Genomic DNA, 22935 nt, shown 5'->3' on the forward strand with positions numbered 1-22935 from the left:
GGAGACAGAAGGTCCAATATAATACAGATAATTGCTGTCACTGAAGAAAAGAACCTAACAAATAGAACAAGTGGATTGAAATAGTACAAGATGTTTCAGGAAAAATATTATAGTTGTTCAATGACAAAACCTGATTTGATCAAATTATTGAACTTGTAGGATAAACGGCAAATTATTGGGTGGGAAGCCTCAGGTAGTTCTTGACTCCTGCTGGCTGGGGTCAAGTTCAATTTCTGTAGAGCCTTTCCTGTGGTCTTTGGATGGCCAGACACTGTAATTGGAATACCAGGCCACTGTGAGGGGCAGAGGATGTGCCCTGTGGCATGATGGGCATTGTGTTACCAGCCATCAGGGAGGATTTTGTGAGAGAGGTGGCTGCACCTTTATGGAAGACACCTACTTCTGAATTCCTGAGGTTTGTCTTTGCTTAACTGCATGTCCAGATCTTAGAACTAATTGTTCAATATTCCTTTATCTTGGACTCAGCTCCCAGAAGAAGGAGCGTTTATTTGGCACTTGGCATTTCTTACAGTTTATTGCATCAACATTGTTCTTGTCTTGTGTTTGCTTCTCTGTATTGTGAAAAGAGTGACAACCTGTTATGTAAGTGTCTTTTGGCAGTTCATCTTAACCAGATTTGAGCACCTGCCGGCACCTTAGTGTCTCTGACCAGCTCTTGGGCTGACACGTTATTGATTGAGGAAGAGTAAAATGCATTAAGATACAGATTGAGCACCTTCCATGTTACTTGAAAGAGATATGGATTGGGTCACGTGGAGACTTGTTTCTGTGCTCCCTCTGTTTCTTTCCTTTCTTTCAAGATTAAAGAAACAGGCCTTTGGCTTGAACATATGGTATATATGTGTTTTTCAGAAGCCATGCTAGTTCTTCTTAGGAAACACTTTCCAGAATGCCATAAAAGTTGCAGTAGTATGCAGTCCATTTTGTTAAAACATTTACCTGGATGGATTTAAGTTATTTCCACCATAAGTAAAGTACAATATTGTGTCTTTAAAAAACAGTGAGAGAAATACATATATATTTATATATAATACATATATATATTTATGTATATTTATTTATTTAGAGAGAGGGAGGGAAGAAAGGAGGGGGAGAGAGAATGAGAATGATTGAGACTTCTGACTTCCAAGCAGAAAACCAAACCACACAAAAGTGGAAAAAAATCAGATTGGCCTCAGACCTCCACTGGCAGCATTCAATACCAGCAACATTCAAGGGAGCAGCGTCAGCAAAGTTGTGTGGGAAAGAAAGGATGGCCCATGAGTATTACATGCAGCCAAGATGTCATTCACCTCTAAAGCTAGCAAGCAGATATTCTTCAACATGAAAGAATTTACGGGGAGGAGCATGTATAATCTCCACTAGGAATAACCACTTGACAGTGCAGTCTAGCCAATTAAGAATTAAAGACTCAAGAAGGAGAAGTTGTGGTAAGAGGACTGTGAGGAGACTGATTCGACTAAAATACAGATCCAGTACTAAATAACTATGAAATTATAGAATGGAACGTGCATGTTTTGAACCTGGACAATGTAAAAATTATATAACAAAAATTGGGAGAAGAAATGGGAGGAAATGTGGGTGCCAATGTTTTCAACTTTCAAAGTAGGAAGTTAGTGGAGTCTGTCCAAAATTAAATTACATGTAATTTTAAAACTAAAGGGAGTTTACTCTCTAAATAACTTTTCATGTATTTAAAAAATGTAGCATATTCAAAAAAATACATAAAATAATAGCTGGTATTGATTTAAGTGTTATTCATATTTAATGAATGTCACTATTTTATGTTTTCTTCAGATCATGTATAAAATATTTAAAACAAAGGAAAAGGTTTAGAGAAAAATAATGAATGCTAATACATTCATCATCCAGGTTAGGAAATAAAACATTGCTAATATAGTTAAGATCCCACATGCCCCTCTGAAATCCCAGAGATAATCAATATCCTGATATTGTGATGTCATTTGTTCACATACTTATCTTTAGACTTTTAATATATATGAACATTTTTAGAGTTAATAAATTTTCTTGTTTTAGTCTTTACAGGAACACTATTCTGCAGTTTGCGTTTTTAGCTTAACATTGTTTCAAGATTTGTGTTAATAATACATTGCTTGAGTATATTCACTCTATAAATGTTATATAGATATCTATAATTTATTAATCCATTTTCTATTGATGGATATTTATTTCTCTTTTTTGCTATTACGTTGTGATAAAACTTTCTTACATGTTCTTGTTTACATAATTTAAAAATCTTGTATTCAGGGAAACTTATAGAAAAACATTTAAAATATAACAGTATTATTGGTTTTCCTTTGGTTTCTTTTTTCTATTAAATTATATAAAATTAAAATTAACACTGTTTATTAAAATTCACCTATATTAGGATCCCCTTTGTATAAATGTATATTATCAGTCTATTCTATCTGTATGTATGCATAGAAAATGTGTGGAATGATGTTTACTTAATGATATTCATTTCTAGATGACAGAATGTGGGGTCATTTTTATTTTTTATTTATTTTTTTTTTTGCGGTACGCGGGCCTCTCACTACTGTGGCCTCCCCCGTTGCGGAGCACAGGCTCCGAACGCGCAGGCTCAGCGGCCATGGCTCACGGGCCCAGCTGCTCCACGGCACGTGGGATTTTCCCGGACCAGGGCACGAACCCATGTCCCCTGCATCGGCAGGCGGACTCTCAACCACTGCGCCACCAGGGAAGCCCTGGGGTCATTTTTAAGTTTTTGGCTCTTTGTTTTTTTTGCATTGATTACCTTTTTTATAGTGAGTATGTATAATTTTAATAAAAACAATAGAATGATGTTTTCCTCAAAAACAAAACTAATATTCTGAGATATTGAATGTGATTAATGCTGCAATGTAAGAGTATAAATGATTTTCTTTGGGGCATTTTTATATTTTAAAGGTCTTTAAGTGTATTCATAGTATAATTGAAATGCTATAATGATATTCTAGTTTTTTTTGAAAATATTACTTTTTAAAATAAATTAGATAAAGAAAAGGAAAGGCTAAGAATTTTTTTTAACTTAGTTATCATCCCTTTTTCAGTATTTGTCTTTACTTTTGCATGGTTAAATGGAAGAAAAGTTATAGTAATAAAAGTTCCTTGAGTATAATGCAAACCTGCAAGTGATTTAGTGTGTAGAAGAGGTTTTCAGGAAGCATTAGAAAATTCCAGTAGATTTTCTTTCTCGTCCCAGAGCTGTGGAACCCAGCTCCCCCTTCCTGAGTTCTCATGTGCCCCATAGGCCCAGATGTTAGGTTTGTTTGCCCAGGTACCTCACCATATCCATTGCAGATTTAACGAGCATCTCCAAAGTGGATTAGATCACAAATAACGACTTCAAGATGTTCTGTTTTGTCATTTGGGTGAAAATATGATCTGTTTGTTTTGTAGGTATGACCTTGCTTCTAGGGAGTGGCTTGCACTGAACCGTTCTGTGAACAATGTGGTTGTTAGATATGGCCATTCTTTAGCATTATACAAGGTAAAATGTCTCCACTCTGTACTAAGCTAGAAACTCAACTCTTCCACTGTTACTTTCTCATATTATGTGATTGAAATAGCTATTTAGTGTTGGATTTTTTTCCTAATCTTTTTTATTGTGGTAAAGTATGTATAACATACGTAGCCATTTTTAAGTGTACATTTCAGTGATAGTAATTTCACTCATAATGTTGTGCAGCCATCATCACCATCCATCTTGGTAATTCTTTTTTTTTGCTTTGTTTTTCATCTTTTAATTCTTTTGATCTTGTAAAACTGCAACTCTATGCCCATTCAGCAATAATTCCCCATTCCCTCCCCCTGCCTGCCCCTGGCAACCACCATTCTACTTTCTGTTTCTGATTTTGACTTCAGTGTTGGTTTTTAATTAGGGGAAAACTTTCTAATGTGGGGGGTATATAATTAGCTAAGTTATAAGTGGAAATTAAAGTTGAAACTACTTTAACCCGGGAGATTTAAATGGATTCATATTCAAACTGGGATATTATGATTGTGATACTAAATGGTTAAAAATTAATCTAGTGTAGGTTAGCTTTTACGTTCATTAGCAGGTTTAGCCAAGGATAGCGACTTTACAATGTAATTGAGTAATCATTTTCATTTCCCTGTTTTTTAGTTTATTTCAACTTTATTTTTCCAAGCCATTTTATATTGTAAAAGATTTTGTGTGAGGAAGTCCAAGAAAAGTGGCAAAGTATTAGGGATATAGGTTAGATTTATTTTATTTTGTTCTTTCTACATCCTTTACCTAATAATTCACTGAAAGGTGCTTTTCACTAACACTTTTTAAGCTAAGAATAATGAGGTTTTGAACTGTTCCTTTTTCTGTGTTTAGATTTGATCCTTTTGATGTTTTTTAGAATTTTGTTTACATTTTTTCCATAGGATAAAATTTACATGTATGGAGGAAAAATTGATTCAACAGGGAATGTGACCAATGAGTTGAGAGTGTTTCATATTCATAATGAATCATGGGTATTGTTGTCCCCTAAAGCAAAGGAGCAGTATGCAGTGGTTGGGCACTCAGCACACATTGTCACATTGAAAACTGGCCGAGTGGTCATGCTGATTATCTTTGGTCACTGCCCTCTCTATGGATATATTAGCAATGTGCAGGAGTATGACTTGGGTATGTATATTTTTTTCAGTGAATCGTTTTTGAATGTCAGATTTAAAATTTTACTCTTATTATTATGACTGTTTAACAAGATTCAACCTAACATTGACCCAGTACTTGATCTTGAGATACAGTTAGCATTGATGAATTGCCAGTGAAGTTTAGATTATTGATGGTGCTATGTGGTATATATTTGTTACTGTCAATTTGGCAAGGAGCCAAAAATAGCACTAAATGCTATGAGTGTTGAAAATAAAATAAAAGGGTTTGAAACAACAAATACTCTGAAGAAAAAAAAAATATTTGAAAAGCCCTTTAGAGATTGGTTTAATGGAGCGTGATTTCCCCTTAGTATATAATCTTTCCTTTGGTTAAATTTTATTATATTTGTTTTTGTGGATGTGGATGATATTTTAAGAAAGTAGGCCCGTAAAGTACATCTGCAAATTGGTCCGTAAAGGTCATGGGGAATTAAGTGTTCAATTGAGGGGGATCTGAGTCTTTTAAATTTAATGTAATTCTTTTCCTACATATGAGAACATCAGAACATTTAACAGGTTGAAATTTGGCCACCTGGGTTTGTTACAAGTTTTAGATGGCCTTCCTTTAAAAATAAAATGGTTAAAGAAAGTTACATGTATCAAGTCTCCTGAAATCTCTTCTCTTGTCTTAAGCTAATTGGTAATTTTAAGTATTAGGAGGAGCCTGCAACATTTGCCTTTAACTGTTTGCCCTTTCCAGGTAAGAACACATGGAGTATATTACATACCCAGGGTGCCCTTGTCCAAGGGGGCTATGGCCATAGCAGTGTCTATGACCACAGGACCAGGTCCCTGTATATTCATGGAGGCTACAAGGCTTTCAGTGCCAATAAATACCGGCTTGCAGATGATCTCTACAGATACAATGTGGACACCCAGATGTGGTGGGTGCTTTTTCTTGAGCTTTCACTTTAAGGTGGGAATTCTGGCAGTTGCTGGGAAAATTGTGCTACATTTTTGTTTTCAGGCCTTGCAGATAATTCTCTTCATCGTTGTAAACAGAAATTGTGAAATAAGCAGAAGGTAATAAAGTAGTAGTATCTATAATTTTGTAGTAGGTTGATTAGAATCTTGGGTTTTTTTTTTTGTTTTTTTTTTTTTTGACTGTTTTTCAATTTTCATACACTCAGTACCACTGTAAAATTTTAGCTCTTCAGAATCCTAAGGAATAAATTGTTCTATGTAGCTGAGTTTATGCACACTGTTGTAATTAAGTAGAATATATCCACTTTTTAACCTTTTCTTGTTGACCAAGGTGTTATCATTAGGGTCAGTTACTGGCATCATTCCATGAAATCATCAAACAGAGGTGGTCTCAGTACCTAAAAGATTAGAGCTGTCCTCACTCTACTATATATTGATCTATATAAAGTATGCTAATCTTAAAAAATGTAAAGCAAATTTGAGTTACGAAATAATATAATTATAAAGCAATGGTTTCTTTTCATATTTCCTTACATATTTGAGACCATGCTGTGGACACCATTTTACATTGTCTGTCATTAAAATTGTCATTTTTAGTGACTGTGTAATACTCCATTGTGTGGGTATCCTGAGCCCATACAGTTGGAAGTTTTGGTTTCTAGCTCTTGTCTTATTAATAAAACATATGTAAGCTTCCATCCATATTTCACATAATATCTACTCAGAAACTGGAATTATAGAGTATGAACATTTTTAAGGCTCTTAACATATCTTATCAAAATTCTCATACGTCTTTCAATTTTACATGTTTATTGTTGAGAAAGTTACTTATATACAGAGAAAAATCTAGAATTATTTGCACACTTGGATCTGAAGTTAAGAAAATGGTTATGTTTGTATTAGCAAATAGATGATAAATATTCTAAAGAACTAACCTTGTATTTATTATTTTTAAATAAACTTAAAAGGACTATTCTTAAGGACAGCCGATTTTTCCGTTACTTGCACACAGCTGTGATAGTGAGTGGAGCCATGCTGGTGTTTGGAGGAAACACACACAATGACACATCCATGAGCCATGGAGCCAAATGCTTCTCTTCAGATTTCATGGCTTACGACATTGGTATGTTTCCCAAAGCCATTTTAGCATTAAGAATCTTTTTTGTCTGTAAGCAACGTTTTAAAAGAAACAAAATATTTCTGGTTAAAAATGGTCAAGCTATTTGAAAGAGGTCCAAATGGAATTTTTTATGTTAATTTGTCTGATATTGTAATCTGTTAAAAAGCATTACTTCTATATTAAATTCTTTTTGAAGTCCCTCCTTTGATGAGTTGGGGTGATTGGGCTCTCCTGTGTCACACATAAAAGCCTTACATAGTAATATGTGTTACGTAGTTGTGACCACCAGCATTGTGTTAAGTTGGTTTAAGTTTAACTTTATCTTATTCCCTTGAAACTGGTTTCACACATTCTTGATGTAATACTTGGACAGCGATTTTTTAAGAATTTGGTGTGGTAATGTACTGACCAGAAGAGGGCAATATTGGTTCATGCAAAACAGATACGAGAAATTCTTTAATATTTATCATATAGCATATGATATAAATATCATCAGAAGTTCTTTTGTAACAGACATTTATGTGCCAGCCACTGAACTTATACATTGGGGATCATAAGAGGAATAAGTTACAGTCCTTGGCCTCATGGTGGGGGAGGCAGAGAACTGAGCAGACAATATAATTGCATTCAGGGTGTTACTTGCTCTGAGAAGAACATATGAGAGCACCTGTGAGCATCCCTTAGTTCATGAGGGGTAAGGGGTACAGTCAGGGAAAGCCTTCTTGAGGAGGCCATCCAGGCTGGGTCCTAGCACTGGGAAGTTGGCTGGGCCAAGTTAGGCAGGACTTATCAGGCAAAGGAAGCCCATGTTTAGAGACACAGAGGTGGAAAGAGACCATGCCACATACTTTGGGCCTATGAGTATTTAGTTTTGACTGTGTTCTAGTAGCACATCAGGGAAGAGTGGCTCTAAGTGGAACTAGAAGCAAGCAGTTGTCTGGTCAGATCTTGAGGGACCTGTTATGTCATGCTGAGGGGTTTGGGCTTTTTGAAGAATCTTACAGAAGAGGTGATAGAATTGTATTTGTGTCTTAGGAAGATCTTTTTGTGGCATTGTGATGAGTAGTTGGGAAGGGGCAAGATGGGAGTTAGGAGGCTGTTGATGAAGTCCTGAGGAGGGTTTGAGCCAAGACTGTGGAAGTGGCAATGAGGATAAAGAGACATATGTGTTTGAGAATTACTGGGAACCCGAGGATTGTCCCGAGTGTGTTTTGAGAGCTGTGACAGCATCCTTATCTGGTATCTGGTGTGGGCCACAGTAGATGGTGTTTTTTACCAAGGCTGGAAATAGAAGTAGAGGGACAGGGTCTGGGAGGAAGTGAGTAAATTGAATTTGGGGGCATGTTCAGCTGGAGATGACTGTGGGACAGAGCAGTACAGAGATCAGTGGGGAGCTGTAGGAGGGGGTGAACTTCTGTAGGGAGCATGTGTCGTCAGGGACAAGCAAAGAGCCAGGGAATAGATACATAAAGAAGTCTTAAAGAGAATGGAGATTGCAGAAGCATGTCAGAGAATAGGAGGAAAGTGAGGCAAAACTGGGGACCTGAGAGGTAGCAGTTAACAGTGGCTACAGAGGGATTAAGTAAAATAAGGACTGGAGAGTCTTTCACATTTAGCAACAAAGAGATCAGTTATTACCCTCTGGACATGGAGGAATGATCCAGATTACAGGAGGCTGAGAAGTAATATATGGTGAGATGTACACAGTGAATGTTGACCGTTTTAATTAAAAAAAAAAAACCCTTGTCTGTGAAGGGAAGAAAAGGGGTAAGTTGAGTGCCTCCTTGGGCATATTTAAATACTGTGGTAAAAGTCAGGTGGGATAAGAGGAAGGGCTCCTGCCACACTGGTTTTAGGGAAGGAAGCAAGGTGGGTCGTCAGGAAGCTGTGGGAGTTGATGGCCTCTGTTCTGCATGTGAGGAAGACCACAGAGTTTAGGCTGGGTAGGAGAAGAAAGTGAAAGCTTTTGTTGTCAGGGTTGAATAAATGTCCAGATTGAGTGGAAGAACCTTTGTTTAGTGAGTGTGAAAGTCTGTGTGTCTGGGAACAGAAGACAGTGAGTCAGAGGTTGGTATGGTTCAGCAGCACCTGTTGGTATTGAGGTCCAGAAGAGAAGTTGCTAGCGTGCATCAGAACAAAGGAAAATTAGTAGATCTAGGGGGTCTAGGAAAGGACCTTTTAAAAATTAGATAAAGTTTGATTTTTTTTTTTTTTAGTTTTAATTTACCACCTGTACATTTCTATTTTAGTTACTGAGTTTGGGCAAAGCAATATAGAGTGAAAAATAATTATGGAATTCACATGTTTTACTTATGTAAGCTTTGAAAAATGTAAAATTTGCTTAAGTTAAAAAACATTCTAGGGCTTCCTTGGTGGCGCAGTGGTTGAGAGTCTGCCTGCCGATGCAGGGGATGCGGGTTCGTGCCCCAGTCCAGGAAGATCCCACATGCCGCGGAGCGGCTGGGCCCGTGAGACATGGCCGTTGAGCCTGCGCGTCCAGAGCCTGTGCTCCGCAGCGGGAGAGGCCGCAGTGGTGAGAGGCCCACGTATGGCAAAAAAAAAAAAAAAAACATTCTAGTGGGTAATATTGATAGGCAACAGAGTGAGTGACGTGAATGTGCATTCACTAATTAGAATTGCTATAGAGTCCTACCGTTCTTCCTTGCCCTTCTGTTCTGTTGCTGCTGCATTTTACTTCAGAAATAATGGTGTGACTAAGAAAAACTGAGAGATATATTTGTGTTTATTACAGTCTTTTTTCCCAAAGAAAATGCCAGTCCCTATTGATTATGAATGACAGTCCCTTCTGAAATGTGTTTTTCTTGCTCCTAGCTTGTGACCGATGGTCAGTGCTTCCCAGACCTGATCTCCACCATGATGTCAACAGATTTGGCCATTCAGCAGTCTTATACAACAGGTAATTGAAGAAGAAGTGCTTGCTCCTTTTCTCTTGTGTTTAAAATGAAAATGAAGTAAAATATGAAGTGATATTGGACTTACATATTATTCATAGGATTACCTTATCCCATTGTTTTTTCACAGAATTATGTTAGGTATGAATTTCCTGATCTATATTTAAAATATTTGATGTGGATTTGAATTACTTCTAATGCCATGTTTGTTGATGTAGTTTTGTTAGCATGCCAGAGTAAGCTATGTTTGGTGTTGTCTGAGTGCATGGGACAACAAAAGTTGTATGCAGTTACTGTCTTAGGCCCTCTGCTATTTGCTATTGTTTGTGGTGCTTTTGTCTGAGTGGTGAAGAAAGATTTGAAAAAAAGGAGAGAGGGCACTTTAGATAAGGGATAAGATATGGGAACAGAGGTGGGGAGATTCTGATGCTTCATATAGGTCAAGTCTGTGGTGCTTCATATATATCAAGTCTTTGGATAATCTGAAGTCTGCACTGCATTTCATTGCATCATTCAGAAGTGCCTGGCCCAAACTAATAGAGCTCTTCACAAATCTGCCCCTGGAGAAGCATCTTTCATATAAGGGAGCTCCAGAGTGGCCATGTGACCTGTACCTTATAGTGTGCTTTACCGATTTTTTCATTTGTTAAAATAGTCTAATCATGTTGTTAATTTTTTCTCATTTTGTTTCTTCTCTGATTACTGTTTACTTCACCTTTTAAAATTCTAGGCCTTATCAATCCTGAAACTATTTAAATGCCATAATGCCTATGTATATTATGTTAGGATTCCCTTCATTTTCAAAATTTCTGTTGTGATAATGAAAGTTAGATGAGGTAATTCACCTTGGATTAAGAAAGATAAGAAAGCAACCTATCGTGGAGATTGAATTGACAGAATTCAAACACTTAGATACTGGAAAAAGGAACATCTTTCACAAAGTAAACAGCTGAAATTTAGCAATAAATATGGTTTTACTGTGGGAATAGTTGATAGGTATAGATTAAAATGGAAGAATTTTTGACTACTAATTTGAAGTGTTATCTTTTTAAAAAATATTTATTTATTTATTTATTTGCCTGCGTTGGTTCTTAGTTGTGGCACGTGGGATCTTCGTTGCAGCGTGCGGGATCTTTTTTTGTTGTGGCACGTGGGCTCTCTAGTTGTGGCTCACGTGCTCAGTAGTTGCAGCACGTGGGCTTAGTTGCCCCATGGCATGTGGGATATTAGTTCCCAGACCAGGGATCGAACCCATGTCCCCTGCATTGGAAGACGTATTCTTAACCACTGGACCACCAGAGAAATCCCTGAAGTCTTATCTTAAATTGTAATTTGCTATTTCCTCAGTAAGGAAAACGCTTAAAGTTTTCTAGTAAGTGCCTCTTGATGTTCTTCATCTGAAAAACAGTGGGTCCATTTTGTCATCATCTTGCCTGTGAGTGCCTGGCCTCAGCTGTGTTCATCTTTATATTCATGGTGTTCTCCTAGCATAAGATTTGGCACATAATAGGCATTTGCTAAATGGCAGCTGTTAGTACCATAATGATAATTAGCAAATAAATGGATTTTCTATCAAAACATTTCGGAGGTTTTATATAAACTCAGAGAAGTTGACAGTTTACCGTAAGATGTAATTTAACCATGAATCAAAATTGGGAATGGCTTGCCTGCGTTATAATAATGTGCTTTTTGTATAATTCCAGTGGAGTATTTGAGCCTATATGTGAGTATCTGTATGAACGGGCCAGGGTTGGAGGGGGGCAGGGCATGACAAGGGAGGTCATGTAGTAAAAAACCATGGTTAGTTTAATTTTTTTTTCAACTTTTTAAAGTTGAAGTATAGTTGATTTACAGTGTTGTGTTAATTTCTGCTGTAATGGTTAGTTTAATTTTGTGAAGTAACTTACCTGAAGAGAAACTTTGATTCACCTGATTTCCACATTTTGAATGATGGTTCCCTTAATCGAGCATCTGCATTGGGCCAGCTGTGCTTCACTTCGTCGTTGTCCTTGTGGTTTTTGAGGGAGGCAGGAAGAAGAGTGGGCTGTGAGGCATTGAGACTGCTGCAGATGCAGCTGTTCTTTTCAGTTCCCTGCTCCAAGCCTCTTTGAAGGACTTTGCCTACCCTCACATAGCCGATGTGACCGGATGAATTCAGAATTGCTAAGAACACCAGCTGTACTGAGAGGCCGATGGAGCTTATTTGGTTTAAGCAATAAATTGACTAGCTGAAACCAGACTATATAATGTGATACTAAGTAAACCAATATGAAGTTAAAAATTAAACCTGGTGTTCATTTTTGGTTACTGAAATATGTCAGTTTTCAGATATAGTATAAATACAACCACAGAATCTTCATGCTTTAGTTATCCTCTGTCGATTGAGGAAAATTGAGGCACAGTGAGAGTGAATTATTTGATACCTCATTGTGGGTTAGTACTAAACTTCCTGGTGGATTATAGGATCTCAGAGTTGAAAGAAATCCTTGAAATCATCTGTTCCACTAATTAAAATGTGACTTGTACTGTGTACTAAATTTTCATATGCACTTTTATCTCTTTCTTATTGGTCTGTGTTTTCATTACACAGTTTTGATTAGAGAGCCTTTATCTATACTTCTTAAATTGTACATACTTATTTTTAGTATTTAAAAACATGTAGATATAGGATTATGTGTATAATTTTAAAATATGCTAGCTTGCCCTGTCACTAAAATATTTTGAAGAATCCTGGTTAAAAGTCACTCACTTATCATGAGAACTTTTTAATATAGTAGCTGTAAAGAGGAGGTAGATTATTGGAACTATTCTGGGTAGTCACAGGCCATTGTGAAAGGTTGGAATTTGGGAGGTAAAGGTATAAGAATGTTTTTTGAGGTCTTGAAAAATAACTTTTTTACAGGACTTTTGATATGTGAGATTCGTTTAAAGATTATAAGAAGTATATCATGCATTTGTTTATGTAAGTTTCCAGTGAACTCTTTCTCTCTCTTTTTTTTCTTTTAGCACCATGTATGTATTTGGTGGTTTCAATAGTCTCCTCCTCAGTGACATCCTGGTATTTACTTCAGAACAGTGTGAAGCACACCAGAGTGAAGCTGCTTGTCTAGCAGCAGGACCTGGCATCCGGTGTGTGTGGGACACAGGGTCATCTCAGTGTGTCTCCTGGGAGTTGGCGACTGAAGCACAAGAAGAAAAGTTAAAATCAGAGTGTTTTTCTAAAGGAAGTATGTTTTTATCTCTTCTTAAAATTTAATTACTTTGAGATCTCATTTTATCTGAATTGTGAAGTCACTTATCCAATGTGTGCTTTTTTTTTTTTTTTTTTTTGCGGTACGCGGGCCTCTCACTGCTGTGGCTTCTCCCGTTGCGGAGCACAGGCTCCGGACGCGCAGCCCCAGCAGCCATGGCTCACAGGCCCAGCCGCTCCACGGCATGTGGGATCTTCCCGGACCGGGGCATGAACCCGTATCCCCTGCATCGGCAGGCAGACTCTCAACCACTGCGCCACCAGGGAAGCCCATCCAATGTGTACTTTTAATGTTCATTTTATTATCCAAAATTATTCAGTAATAACTTGGGCAAATGCTTTATGGGTGTTTGAAAATTGGATTGTAAACATCTTTATAATGGATAGGAACGTGCCACGTATGCTGTTTGCTAATGATGAAGACAAAACCTTTTAGCATTGCATAGACTTTGTATACCAACTCCAGAACCTAGTTTCAGCTGTTTTGAGGCACTGCAATCCGGTAGGACTTTTTATATCTGCGCTGTCCCAATATGTTAGCTACTAGCCATATGTGGCTATCAAACACTTGGAATGAGACTGGTGTGACTGAAGAACTGAATTTTAAAATTTTAATTAATTTAAATTAAAAACTACATGTGGGGACTTCCCCAGCGGTCCCGTGGTTAAGACTGTACGCTTCCACTGCAGGGGGCACGGGTTCCACCCCGGTTGGGGAACTAAGATCCCACATGTCACGCAGCATGGCCAAAAAATAAATAAATAAAAACTACATGTGGTTAGTGGCTACCATATTGGATTATGCAGTTCTAACATTAAGGATAAGATTAAGAGGGCCAATCCAGAAAAGCTATGTTGGAGTAGATTGTTCTAGTGGATAGAGGTATTATTCTTTTCTAGCTTCTCTAGTTGGGCACAGCAGTGATAGCAAGGCAGACAGTTGCTGAGGATGAACAGTGATCCCTCCTTCTAGAACCACCCCTTATATTGTCCAAGCTTTCTTCATCTTACCTACTCAGCTCCTTTTACCCTTTTGCTCTGACATAATAGCACAGTGCAATACAATGAAGCCATATGTGAGAAAGTCCTTTAAAAGTAAGAAAAATGTCTCTGAAAAATATTATTTCACTTCAATTAATTTAAACTATGTTGACTGAATTTCTTAACTATTAGGGTTGGTGTAGCAGTTACCGTGAGAGTTATGATGGATAGAGGCAGCTTTCACTCTCCTGGAATGCTCCAAATTAAGCTGAACATAAATCCTCAGTAAGAACACCCAGGCAGCCTTACAGGTTCATTGGTGGGCTGGTGAGTGCTGGAGAACTAACATGACCAGAACTTGGTAGGGTTAGTCACTGTCTCCTAAAAGGGATACAATCAGTGAAATAGTTATTTTTTAACCATATTTAAAAAGTTCAAATTAAATGTGCAAGTTTATAGGAAATAATATTTAATTACCTTAGGTGGTTCATTATGAACCCATTTGCTATGAACTCATCTCAGATGTCACCTTCCTTGGTTCACTCTGCTTTCTCTGTGGGCCCAGTCCATGGGGTGATGACCAAGGCAGGAAGAACAGCCTAAGGAGCAGGTTGTTGGGGTCTTCGTGAGGGTGGGCCCTGCCTTTTCTTGTCCATGGATTCTACCATGTGCCATGTCCATGAATGGTTCAATAGATGAGGCAGCACTGTTGTGTGGCTTCTCTTTCATTGCTGACCTTGACCTGTCTATGGTCAGTAGGAGATCAACAGGTCTCTAGTAGCCCAGAATTTCTTGGACTTACATATATGTGTATTGCCTTCTTTGGGGTTCTGTGGTGCTGCCTGCTTCCTGTGCCCAGAGCAGCCTTGCATTTATAGCTGGAGGAATGGCTTGGTCTCCTACATTTCTTTGTTTAGCCCCTGGGCTGTTCTTGGTGTTCATTCAACTGCTAGTTGATTTCTTTCTTGAAAAGAAAAATATTCGAAGAACCAGACCTATTTCCTTTATATCACATCGTTGAATTATTCTTTGTTTTTCACTTTCTGTGTACTTTTGTTAGGAGGGTGGAGTACAAAATGGCGTTTCTTCAGATTGTTTACTTATTTACTGTTTTGACCTGAACACACCAATACATTTTCCTGCCAGTTTCACTCCTCATTTTACTTCCCAAGGCTTGTTATTTTATTTTATTTTATTTTTTTTGCCTCAGTGTCATATCTTGCTCAACAGCAGTTGTAATGGCCTGTGACATTTCTGAGGAGAAGCTGTCACAGTTGATGAATTTTTCTTCTCTTCACAGCTCTTGACCATGACAGATGTGACCAGCACACGGATTGTTACAGCTGCACGGCCAACACAAATGACTGCCACTGGTGCCATGACCATTGTGTCCCTATGAACCAAAGCTGCACAGAAGGCCAGGTCAGAGGCTGTTTCTAAAGGATTTCAGAGGATAGAAAAATCCTGAGTGGGATTAGATGTAGATTTTAGAGCGTATGGTATAGCCCAGAGTTATCTTTGAAACCTTCAGTGTAGATTTGAATTTTATTATTGCTCAAGTTTCTTTTAGTAAGGGATGCTCTATATGTCCTAATTCCAAAGGTTCTGTTAGCCACGAGGATTGATGTGTGGTGTTTTAGAAGAAGGCAAGATTATTATTCTGAGTACACCCCAGTCCCTATGCATGGCTATGGCTAAGTACTAGATTCTTGGCGTGAAGTTTGTAATGGTGTGCTCCCTCTACATATGCAGGGTTTGGGGAGCAATTTAGGACTTGAGAGTGAAAGTGAGTCAGGTGTGTAGCAGCAGCCAAACTGAATTGTGGAAATAATAGACTTTGCAAAATCTCCTTGTCTTATGTTATATCTTGGCTCAGCATAATTTATGCTTACCATTTATGACTTTTTATTTAGGTTATAAGGAAAAAAAAGATATGATGACTCAACGTTTATAATTTTTGACTGTTTATAAGACATTATTTGTCAGTCTGTAAAGCAGCTCATAAAATTAAAAACTTTTAGAATGTTTGGGAGACATTTAAAAAGCAGCAAGTTCAACATTCCCATTCTACAGATGAGCAAGTTGAAGCATGGTGCTTAAAAGAATGCACTGCTTCCTTGCTAGGTAAAGGCATGTCCTTGAACAGAACATTTCACTATAGTGTTTCCACTGCAGTGCTGCTTCATCTACATCTTATTTATTTATTTATGTATGTATGTATTTGTAGTTTGCTTCCTCAGTTAGACTGTTGTTTTTAGTATCCTATTTGTTCTTGCCATGAGTTCTCTCTGTGGATATAAGAGAAAAGCTTTTGTGCATTGTATTCTAGATCTCCATTTCCAGGTATGATCATTGCCCCAAGGATAACCCCATGTACTACTGTAACAAGAAGACCAGCTGCAGGAGCTGTGCCCTGGACCAGAACTGCCAGTGGGAGCCTCGGAATCAGGAGTGCATTGCCCTGCCTGGTAGGCCTTGCCAGGGGCATCTTGATGTGTGTGGGTCCAAAGACTTCACACGCACACACCCTCAATACTGTGCAGCCTAGATTGAACCCTGCAAAAGGGGCGAACTCATTTTATCCATTCATTCCCCCTCACCACTATTGTGGTTGTTATATTTTAAAGCAGAAATACAGTTCTTAAGTATTTACTTCTACCATCCTTTGAAAGAAAGTGAAGTGTCATCTGCTGCTGTGGAGAATCAAGGACAGCTTGACTCTGTGTCATTGAGCCTGCTCTGTTGTCCCTACCCCACTCTGCATTGTCCCTACCCCACTCTACGGTAACCTGGGAGTAGAAAGCAGCAGTCTCAGCAGCCAGTCTGCTGGGCACTTCATTTTTTTATTTTTATTTTTTTTTGCGGTATGAGGGCCTCCCACCGCCGTGGCCTCTCCCGTTGCAGAGCACAGGCTCCGGACGTGCAGGCTCAGCGGCCATGGCTCATGGGCCTAGCCACTCCGCAGCATGTGGGATCTTCCCGGACCGGGGCACGAACCCGTGTCCCCTGCATCGGCAGACGGACTCTCAACCACTGCGCCACCAGGGAAGCCCCTGCTGTACACTTTATGAAGAGTACTTCTTACCACTGGGATCAGGTTTTCAGCACCTTCTGATAAGAAGGAAAGGAGAGATGTCTCTGTCAGCAGCACCTCCTGGGATGACCCCAGCCCCAGATACCTCAATTTATAGCACTTCTGAGGTTCAGAATGACGAGTTGGGGGCCTGAAGCCAGCCAGCCATGGCTGAAACTGTATGATATATTTGCTCAACCAGGAAGCCCAGGAAGGGGGACTTCTTTGGCTCTGTGCAACACAAGTACAGGGTAGCTGGAGTCTACTGGGCCCCTCCTGAAATCCTTCGGAAGTACTTGATTCAGCTTGCTGGAGTGGGGTTCTTGTTCTTTTACCTCATTGCATCTCAAACTTTAGGGCATAGCAGAGTACCTGGGGGTCTTGCTAGAAGCCAGATTCTGGCACAAATTTGTGGTGGGGCCCTAGAATCTGCATTTCAGCGAGCAATGACGCTGATGCCACACTTTGAGGAACAAGTCTTTATCTGCTCTGAAATGATCCCTTTCCCGTGGCACCTTCCGTTTATCTCACTGGCTGTTGATGAACATTGTTGAGGGCATCTCCAGGGTACTTTGGTTCCGGTGAAGTTGCTTTGCTTGTGCACTGTCTTTCAGGAAGCATGTATAGCTTCTGTGCAGTTCCTTGGGTGGGTACAGGGAGGTCACAGTAGCAGATTACAAACTTAGCTGGTGTACTGTAGCATTTCGGTTTATTTCCCAAAAATCCTCTTTCCACCTCACTTTTTGGATGTTTTGTTTCACTTGATGTGAAACCAGTGCAGCTTGCTCACTCACCAACTCATTTCTGTTCTTGCAGTTTTCCACCCCATCTTTCCAATAATGCATATTCATTTTTCTGCTCTTAGGATTTTAGCCTTGTTTCTGATTTTTCTTCAAAAGGAGGTTTATAAGTTTAACAGTGGCATCAAACAAATGTTTTCCTCTAGAACATAGGAGGGTTGACCTCAGAATATACATCTTGAGATCCAGGAAATATGACTGATAAACATTTAAAAAATTCTTCTGTGTATTCTGTATTTGGTCCTTAGTAATGTGTCGGATGCACTCACCACATCCGAGTGAAGTATCTAGAATTCAGCTCACAAAAGCCATTTAGGTTTTCAGCAGTTCAAGCTGCTAATATACGTAGTTTTGTGTGATTTCTAAAACTCTTTGTTTTTCTCTCCCCTCTTTAATAAAGAAAATATCTGTGGCATTGGCTGGCATTTGGTTGGAAACTCATGTCTGAAAATTACTACTGCCAAAGAGAATTATGACAATGCAAAATTGTCCTGTAGGAACCACAATGCCTTTTTGGCTTCTCTTACAACCCAGAAGAAGGTGGAATTTGTCCTTAAGCAGCTGCGAATCATGCAGTCATCACAGAGCACGGTGAGTTAAAATCTTTGGAACTTAAGTTTCTAGTATCCATCCTTCTACTGACAGCATGACTACAGCTTACCTGTGATGTGCTTGGCAGTAGGAGGAATGCTAGTAGGTACAGTGTAATACACTGTGGAACTGCACTGTCAAATTCTCTTCTCTTAATAAAGTCTTTCTTATCTTTAAATTTCCAACACCTTATTTTTATTAGTCATATTTCATTAAATTATAAGATATATCAATAATTACATGTGTATTGAACAGTAACATGTTTACATATGCACATATCCTGTGACATCAGTAGATGATTTCATATCTGTTTTATCCCTAGGTTCTGTTGGGGTGGGGGAGGGGAATGCCATTACTAATTAGCTGAGCTGAATTAAGCCACCTGAGTCTCTCAGATTTCAGGTATTATTACAGTGTGTAATATGATTTAATGCTAATCATCCTAAGAAATAGACATCCATTTGGGTCTTTCTTAGATCTGACCAACCCAAAAAGAGAGGGCATCTTCTTATCAGGAGTTTCTGAGCACAGAAAGTCCCCAGGTTCTCTTCCTGTCCACCCAGTACTCTCAGGCAGCTTGTAGTTGATATTCCACAATCACATTTTGTCTTTTTTAGTCCAGAGTCCTAGAACTGTGGTCCTACCCTCAATCAAGTAGATACAAGACAATGGCTCTTTCAACAACATTGTCTTTGGTATAGAGCAGTTAGGGGGAAATGTCAAGCAGGTAGGAGGAATGGGAAGCACTTCCTTGGGAAGGACATAGGAAGTGGGGTCTGGGTTTTGGCTACATGTGGCATCTGAGACAGACTTTCCCAGGAATTCATTGTCCTATTTTCTCTATAAATTCGGTGACAGCCAATACCCCCCACCTCCCCAGCTGAAGGTGGGAATCTTTAATCATCATTTATCTAAGCCTGAACTAGCCAGAGCTTCCAAAACAGGCTTAGATAATGATAGGCATATAACCAGTATTTCATAAATATCGATACGATGATTTCACGTATAAATAGACATTTAAATCAAGTTGGGTTTGGTCATTCCTTCATAGCATTTGTCATAGCATGTAGAAATTTAGGAACTTGATTATTACTTTGATATTGATGTCTTCTCCGAACTATATTTCTGTCCTTTGTAAAATGGCCATATTAAAGTGCCAGGCATGATATGTAACAGAAAAATGATGGTCTGCAGTAATCTACCATGGCTGAATCGGGATAGGGAGGTTTTCCTTTATCTTTTGGATGTATGTAACTTAATGGTTTTTGTCTAGAATCCAGTTTTGGTCAAGACATTGATTATATTCATAGCTGTGCCTGTTTTGCCTACAGTCCAAGCTCACCTTAACCCCGTGGGTTGGCCTTCGGAAGATCAATGTGTCCTACTGGTGCTGGGAAGATATGTCCCCATTCACAAATAGTTTGCTACAGTGGATGCCATCTGAGCCCAGTGATGCTGGATTCTGTGGAATTTTGTCCGAACCCAGTACTTCGGGCTTAAAAGCTGCAACCTGCATCAACCCACTCAATGGTAGTGTCTGTGAAAGACCTGGTAAGTATATGGGTGAATTATGCATTACTGGAAGTTCGTTGAAAGAGAAACTATAGAAGGCATAGTTAAGTATTATGAAATTTTCATGAAAAACCGATGGAGTATTGATTTCAAGCATATGAAGCAGAGTGTAACACAGAATTTTTAAAGCAGAAGGAAATAGTGTTTGACTCTGAATAGTGTGAGCCGTGAACAAAACCAAAAATAACTAACACTAATATTCTGATTAACTGTGAGATTGATTGGTTTGTTGACCACAAAAAGTATTGATAATTTCTCTGAAAGGCAAATTTCTTGGTGTTGGCAGGGAAATGTTGTGGAAGAAAGAACAAAAAATCCAAAGAAAAGATCAGAAAAGCAAGCACATCACTGCAGGGACAATGGGCAGAAAGATAGTGTCAGTGGGGAGAAAAATGATGGGAGTAGCTCTGTGTCAGGAAGCAGAAGCAAACCTTCAGCATGATAAAGCTGCAGGAGGGTGCTGAAGGACCGGACACTTGGAGTAGCTTCACAGGCTTGAAGCTCTCTAGGCACATTTAGGCTTCCTAAAGGCAGGCACAGGGGTGGCATTTGCAGCCCTAGACCAGTGTCCTCCTGCTGCAGAGGTACTTACAAGCAGTAGTTGGAATTCTGTGGCTGCTTTTGGGAGGCTGGACTCCATTGACATCATGTCTTATTTTAGGAAGGTACTGTCATTTGTCTGAGGAATACAGAGGTGTGGAAGAGAATTCATAGCACTGTAGGGGTCACCTTAAAGTATATCTAGGGAAACTTTTCAGCCATTTTGGATCCTGAGTGCTTTGGTGAATTTAATGAATGCTGTGGTTCTTTTCCCCCCAGAATATACAAAGATGCAATTTTGCATATTCAGGTGGGTTGTAAAACCCCTGAAGTTCATCCTGGGTCCCCTATATTATAAGGAGCTTTAGAACCTCTACTCATATGGAAAGATTAGCTTGTTCCCTCGTGTCTGTCCTTAATGCTCTTGGAAAAGAAAAACTGTTTTTCCCCCAAGTATATAAATATACTTGACTAAATAGTACTTGATGACCTAAGACTTTCTATTTTCTTCTTCATTTACTGTAACCCACTGAATTGATTTCATGACACACTAGTGGGTCACAACCCACATTGAAAAGCCTTTGACCTTAGCTGACATAGTGGGAGCTCTAAGTGTCTCTCTTCGGTTTACTTCCTAGCGAACCACAGTGCCAAGCAGTGCCGGACACCGTGTGCCTTGCGGACGGCATGTGGGGAGTGTACCAGCGGCAGCTCCGAGTGCATGTGGTGCAGCAACATGAAGCAGTGCGTGGACTCCAATGCCTATGTGGCCTCCTTCCCTTTTGGCCAGTGTATGGAGTGGTATACCATGAGCAGCTGCCCCCGTGAGTGAAAAGTGAGCTCTAGGCAGTATGGGTGACAACTCCTGTGTGTAGGGCAGTGCTGTCAGCCTCTGAAAATTCTAGGGATGAGACCAGACTTGACCTCCTGCTCAGGACTGTCCAGAGACTGCCTGATGTGAACCCGCATACAGAATCAAGAACAATGACACAAGTAAACAACTGTAGGATAGATCACAGAGTACAGAAATAATTTGCCCAACCTCAGTATTATATTGCTCAATCCATGTAATATCTCGACATCTTAATCTCCTAATTCATAAAGAAGTTATTTCCAGGAGATGATCTCTAAACATCCTGAGATTGAGAGAGGAGGGGAGGAGTCTCTGTTATATGTTGGACAAGATATTGGGCTTTTTAAAGTTTTATTATGTCATTTAAACAATCACAATAGAATAGGAATTTTGACTCACAGAAGTTGAATAGTCTGTTAAAGAAAAAGGTAATTTGAATACAATGAATTTAAGACTACATATGATAGTGAATTGTAACTTATGTTTTTTTACAGCTGAAAATTGTTCAGGCTACTGTACCTGTAGTCACTGCTTGGAGCAACCAGGCTGTGGCTGGTGTACTGATCCCAGCAATACTGGCAAAGGGAAATGCACAGAGGGCTCCTATAAAGGACCAGTGAAAATGCCTTCTCAGGCCCCTACAGGAAATTCCTATCCACAGCCCCTTCTCAATTCCAGCATGTGTCTGGAGGACAGCAGATACAACTGGTCTTTCATTCATTGTCCAGGTAAGAGGTCTTGTGTATCCAAAATCAAGTGTTTCACTACCTATTTACAAAGAATAAAGCCTTGAAAGCTACATTATTTATATGGATTTCTTTAAGAAAAAAATAACAGATAGTTTAGGAAACTATTTGTTTCATGTGAAAAATATTTTTAATGTCAGTTAATGAAAATACTAAGGACTTTAAGTGAGTTGTCTAGCTAACTTTCATTACAAAAGTATTGAAATGAGTTCATTGTAAAAAATCAACTATTACAGATGTAGGTAAAATAAAAACTAGAATTCCTCTTCTCGTCTCTAGAAGGAAAAACTTTTAACAGTATAATATAGATACCTCTAGATGTATAGTTTTTAAAATAAAAATACTATGCTGTACACTATGCATATGGTATGTTGTTCTACAGTTTCCTTTTTACTTAAAAATACATTGTGGCAATTGTTAGGGGAAAAATTAAAAATAAAATCTACTGCCAACCCAGAAATTCCTCTCCACAGATGTAGAAAAGAAAGAAACAGTTTTATTATTGAATAAGCATTAAACCGGGTTGTGGCCCACATCACAGCAATCCACTAATGAGATTGCAAAAACAGAGGGAAATTCTACCCTTTTAAATATCCCAGCGTATATAATCCATTATATACATGTTCTCAAAATGAAGATAACTTGTCTTCATGTGAGGATTTGACAGCACTATTTGCTCTACATTCTTTCACAGTTCATTCTGAATTTACCTGGTAATTGGGGAGGCCACCTAGGTTAGTTAATTGCCTTTACCCAAAGGAGAAAACAAACTTGTATCTTTAAGGCAAGCAGGTGGTTACAGTTTGGACCCATTCCCACAGCAAGGGGAGGGGGGCTGGCTCCCTTGATGTGTACATTTCAAA

The 22935-nt window shown here is 38.9% G+C and overlaps 1 protein-coding gene across 3 annotated transcripts in view; it reads left to right on the forward strand.

Annotated features, from left to right (window-relative positions):
• Nucleotides 1-22935, forward strand: part of ATRN (attractin) — a 174862-nt gene that overhangs the window by 70874 nt on the left and 81053 nt on the right. For all 3 annotated transcript variants that reach the window (XM_029220622.1, XM_029220620.1, XM_029220621.1), the window contains exons 7-18: nucleotides 3442-3532; nucleotides 4438-4681; nucleotides 5411-5594; nucleotides 6603-6757; nucleotides 9587-9671; nucleotides 12673-12893; nucleotides 15198-15319; nucleotides 16227-16365; nucleotides 18171-18361; nucleotides 19693-19912; nucleotides 21112-21297; nucleotides 21821-22054. In XM_029220622.1, the coding sequence (XP_029076455.1) occupies nucleotides 3442-3532; nucleotides 4438-4681; nucleotides 5411-5594; nucleotides 6603-6757; nucleotides 9587-9671; nucleotides 12673-12893; nucleotides 15198-15319; nucleotides 16227-16365; nucleotides 18171-18361; nucleotides 19693-19912; nucleotides 21112-21297; nucleotides 21821-22054 (2072 nt within the window). The remainder of the gene's footprint in view (nucleotides 1-3441; nucleotides 3533-4437; nucleotides 4682-5410; nucleotides 5595-6602; nucleotides 6758-9586; nucleotides 9672-12672; nucleotides 12894-15197; nucleotides 15320-16226; nucleotides 16366-18170; nucleotides 18362-19692; nucleotides 19913-21111; nucleotides 21298-21820; nucleotides 22055-22935) is intronic.

The sequence above is a fragment of the Monodon monoceros genome, unplaced genomic scaffold, assembly GCF_005190385.1.
Source record: "Monodon monoceros isolate NGI ecotype Baffin Bay Population unplaced genomic scaffold, NGI_Narwhal_1 Super_Scaffold_13, whole genome shotgun sequence".
Classification (NCBI taxonomy): domain Eukaryota; kingdom Metazoa; phylum Chordata; class Mammalia; order Artiodactyla; family Monodontidae; genus Monodon; species Monodon monoceros.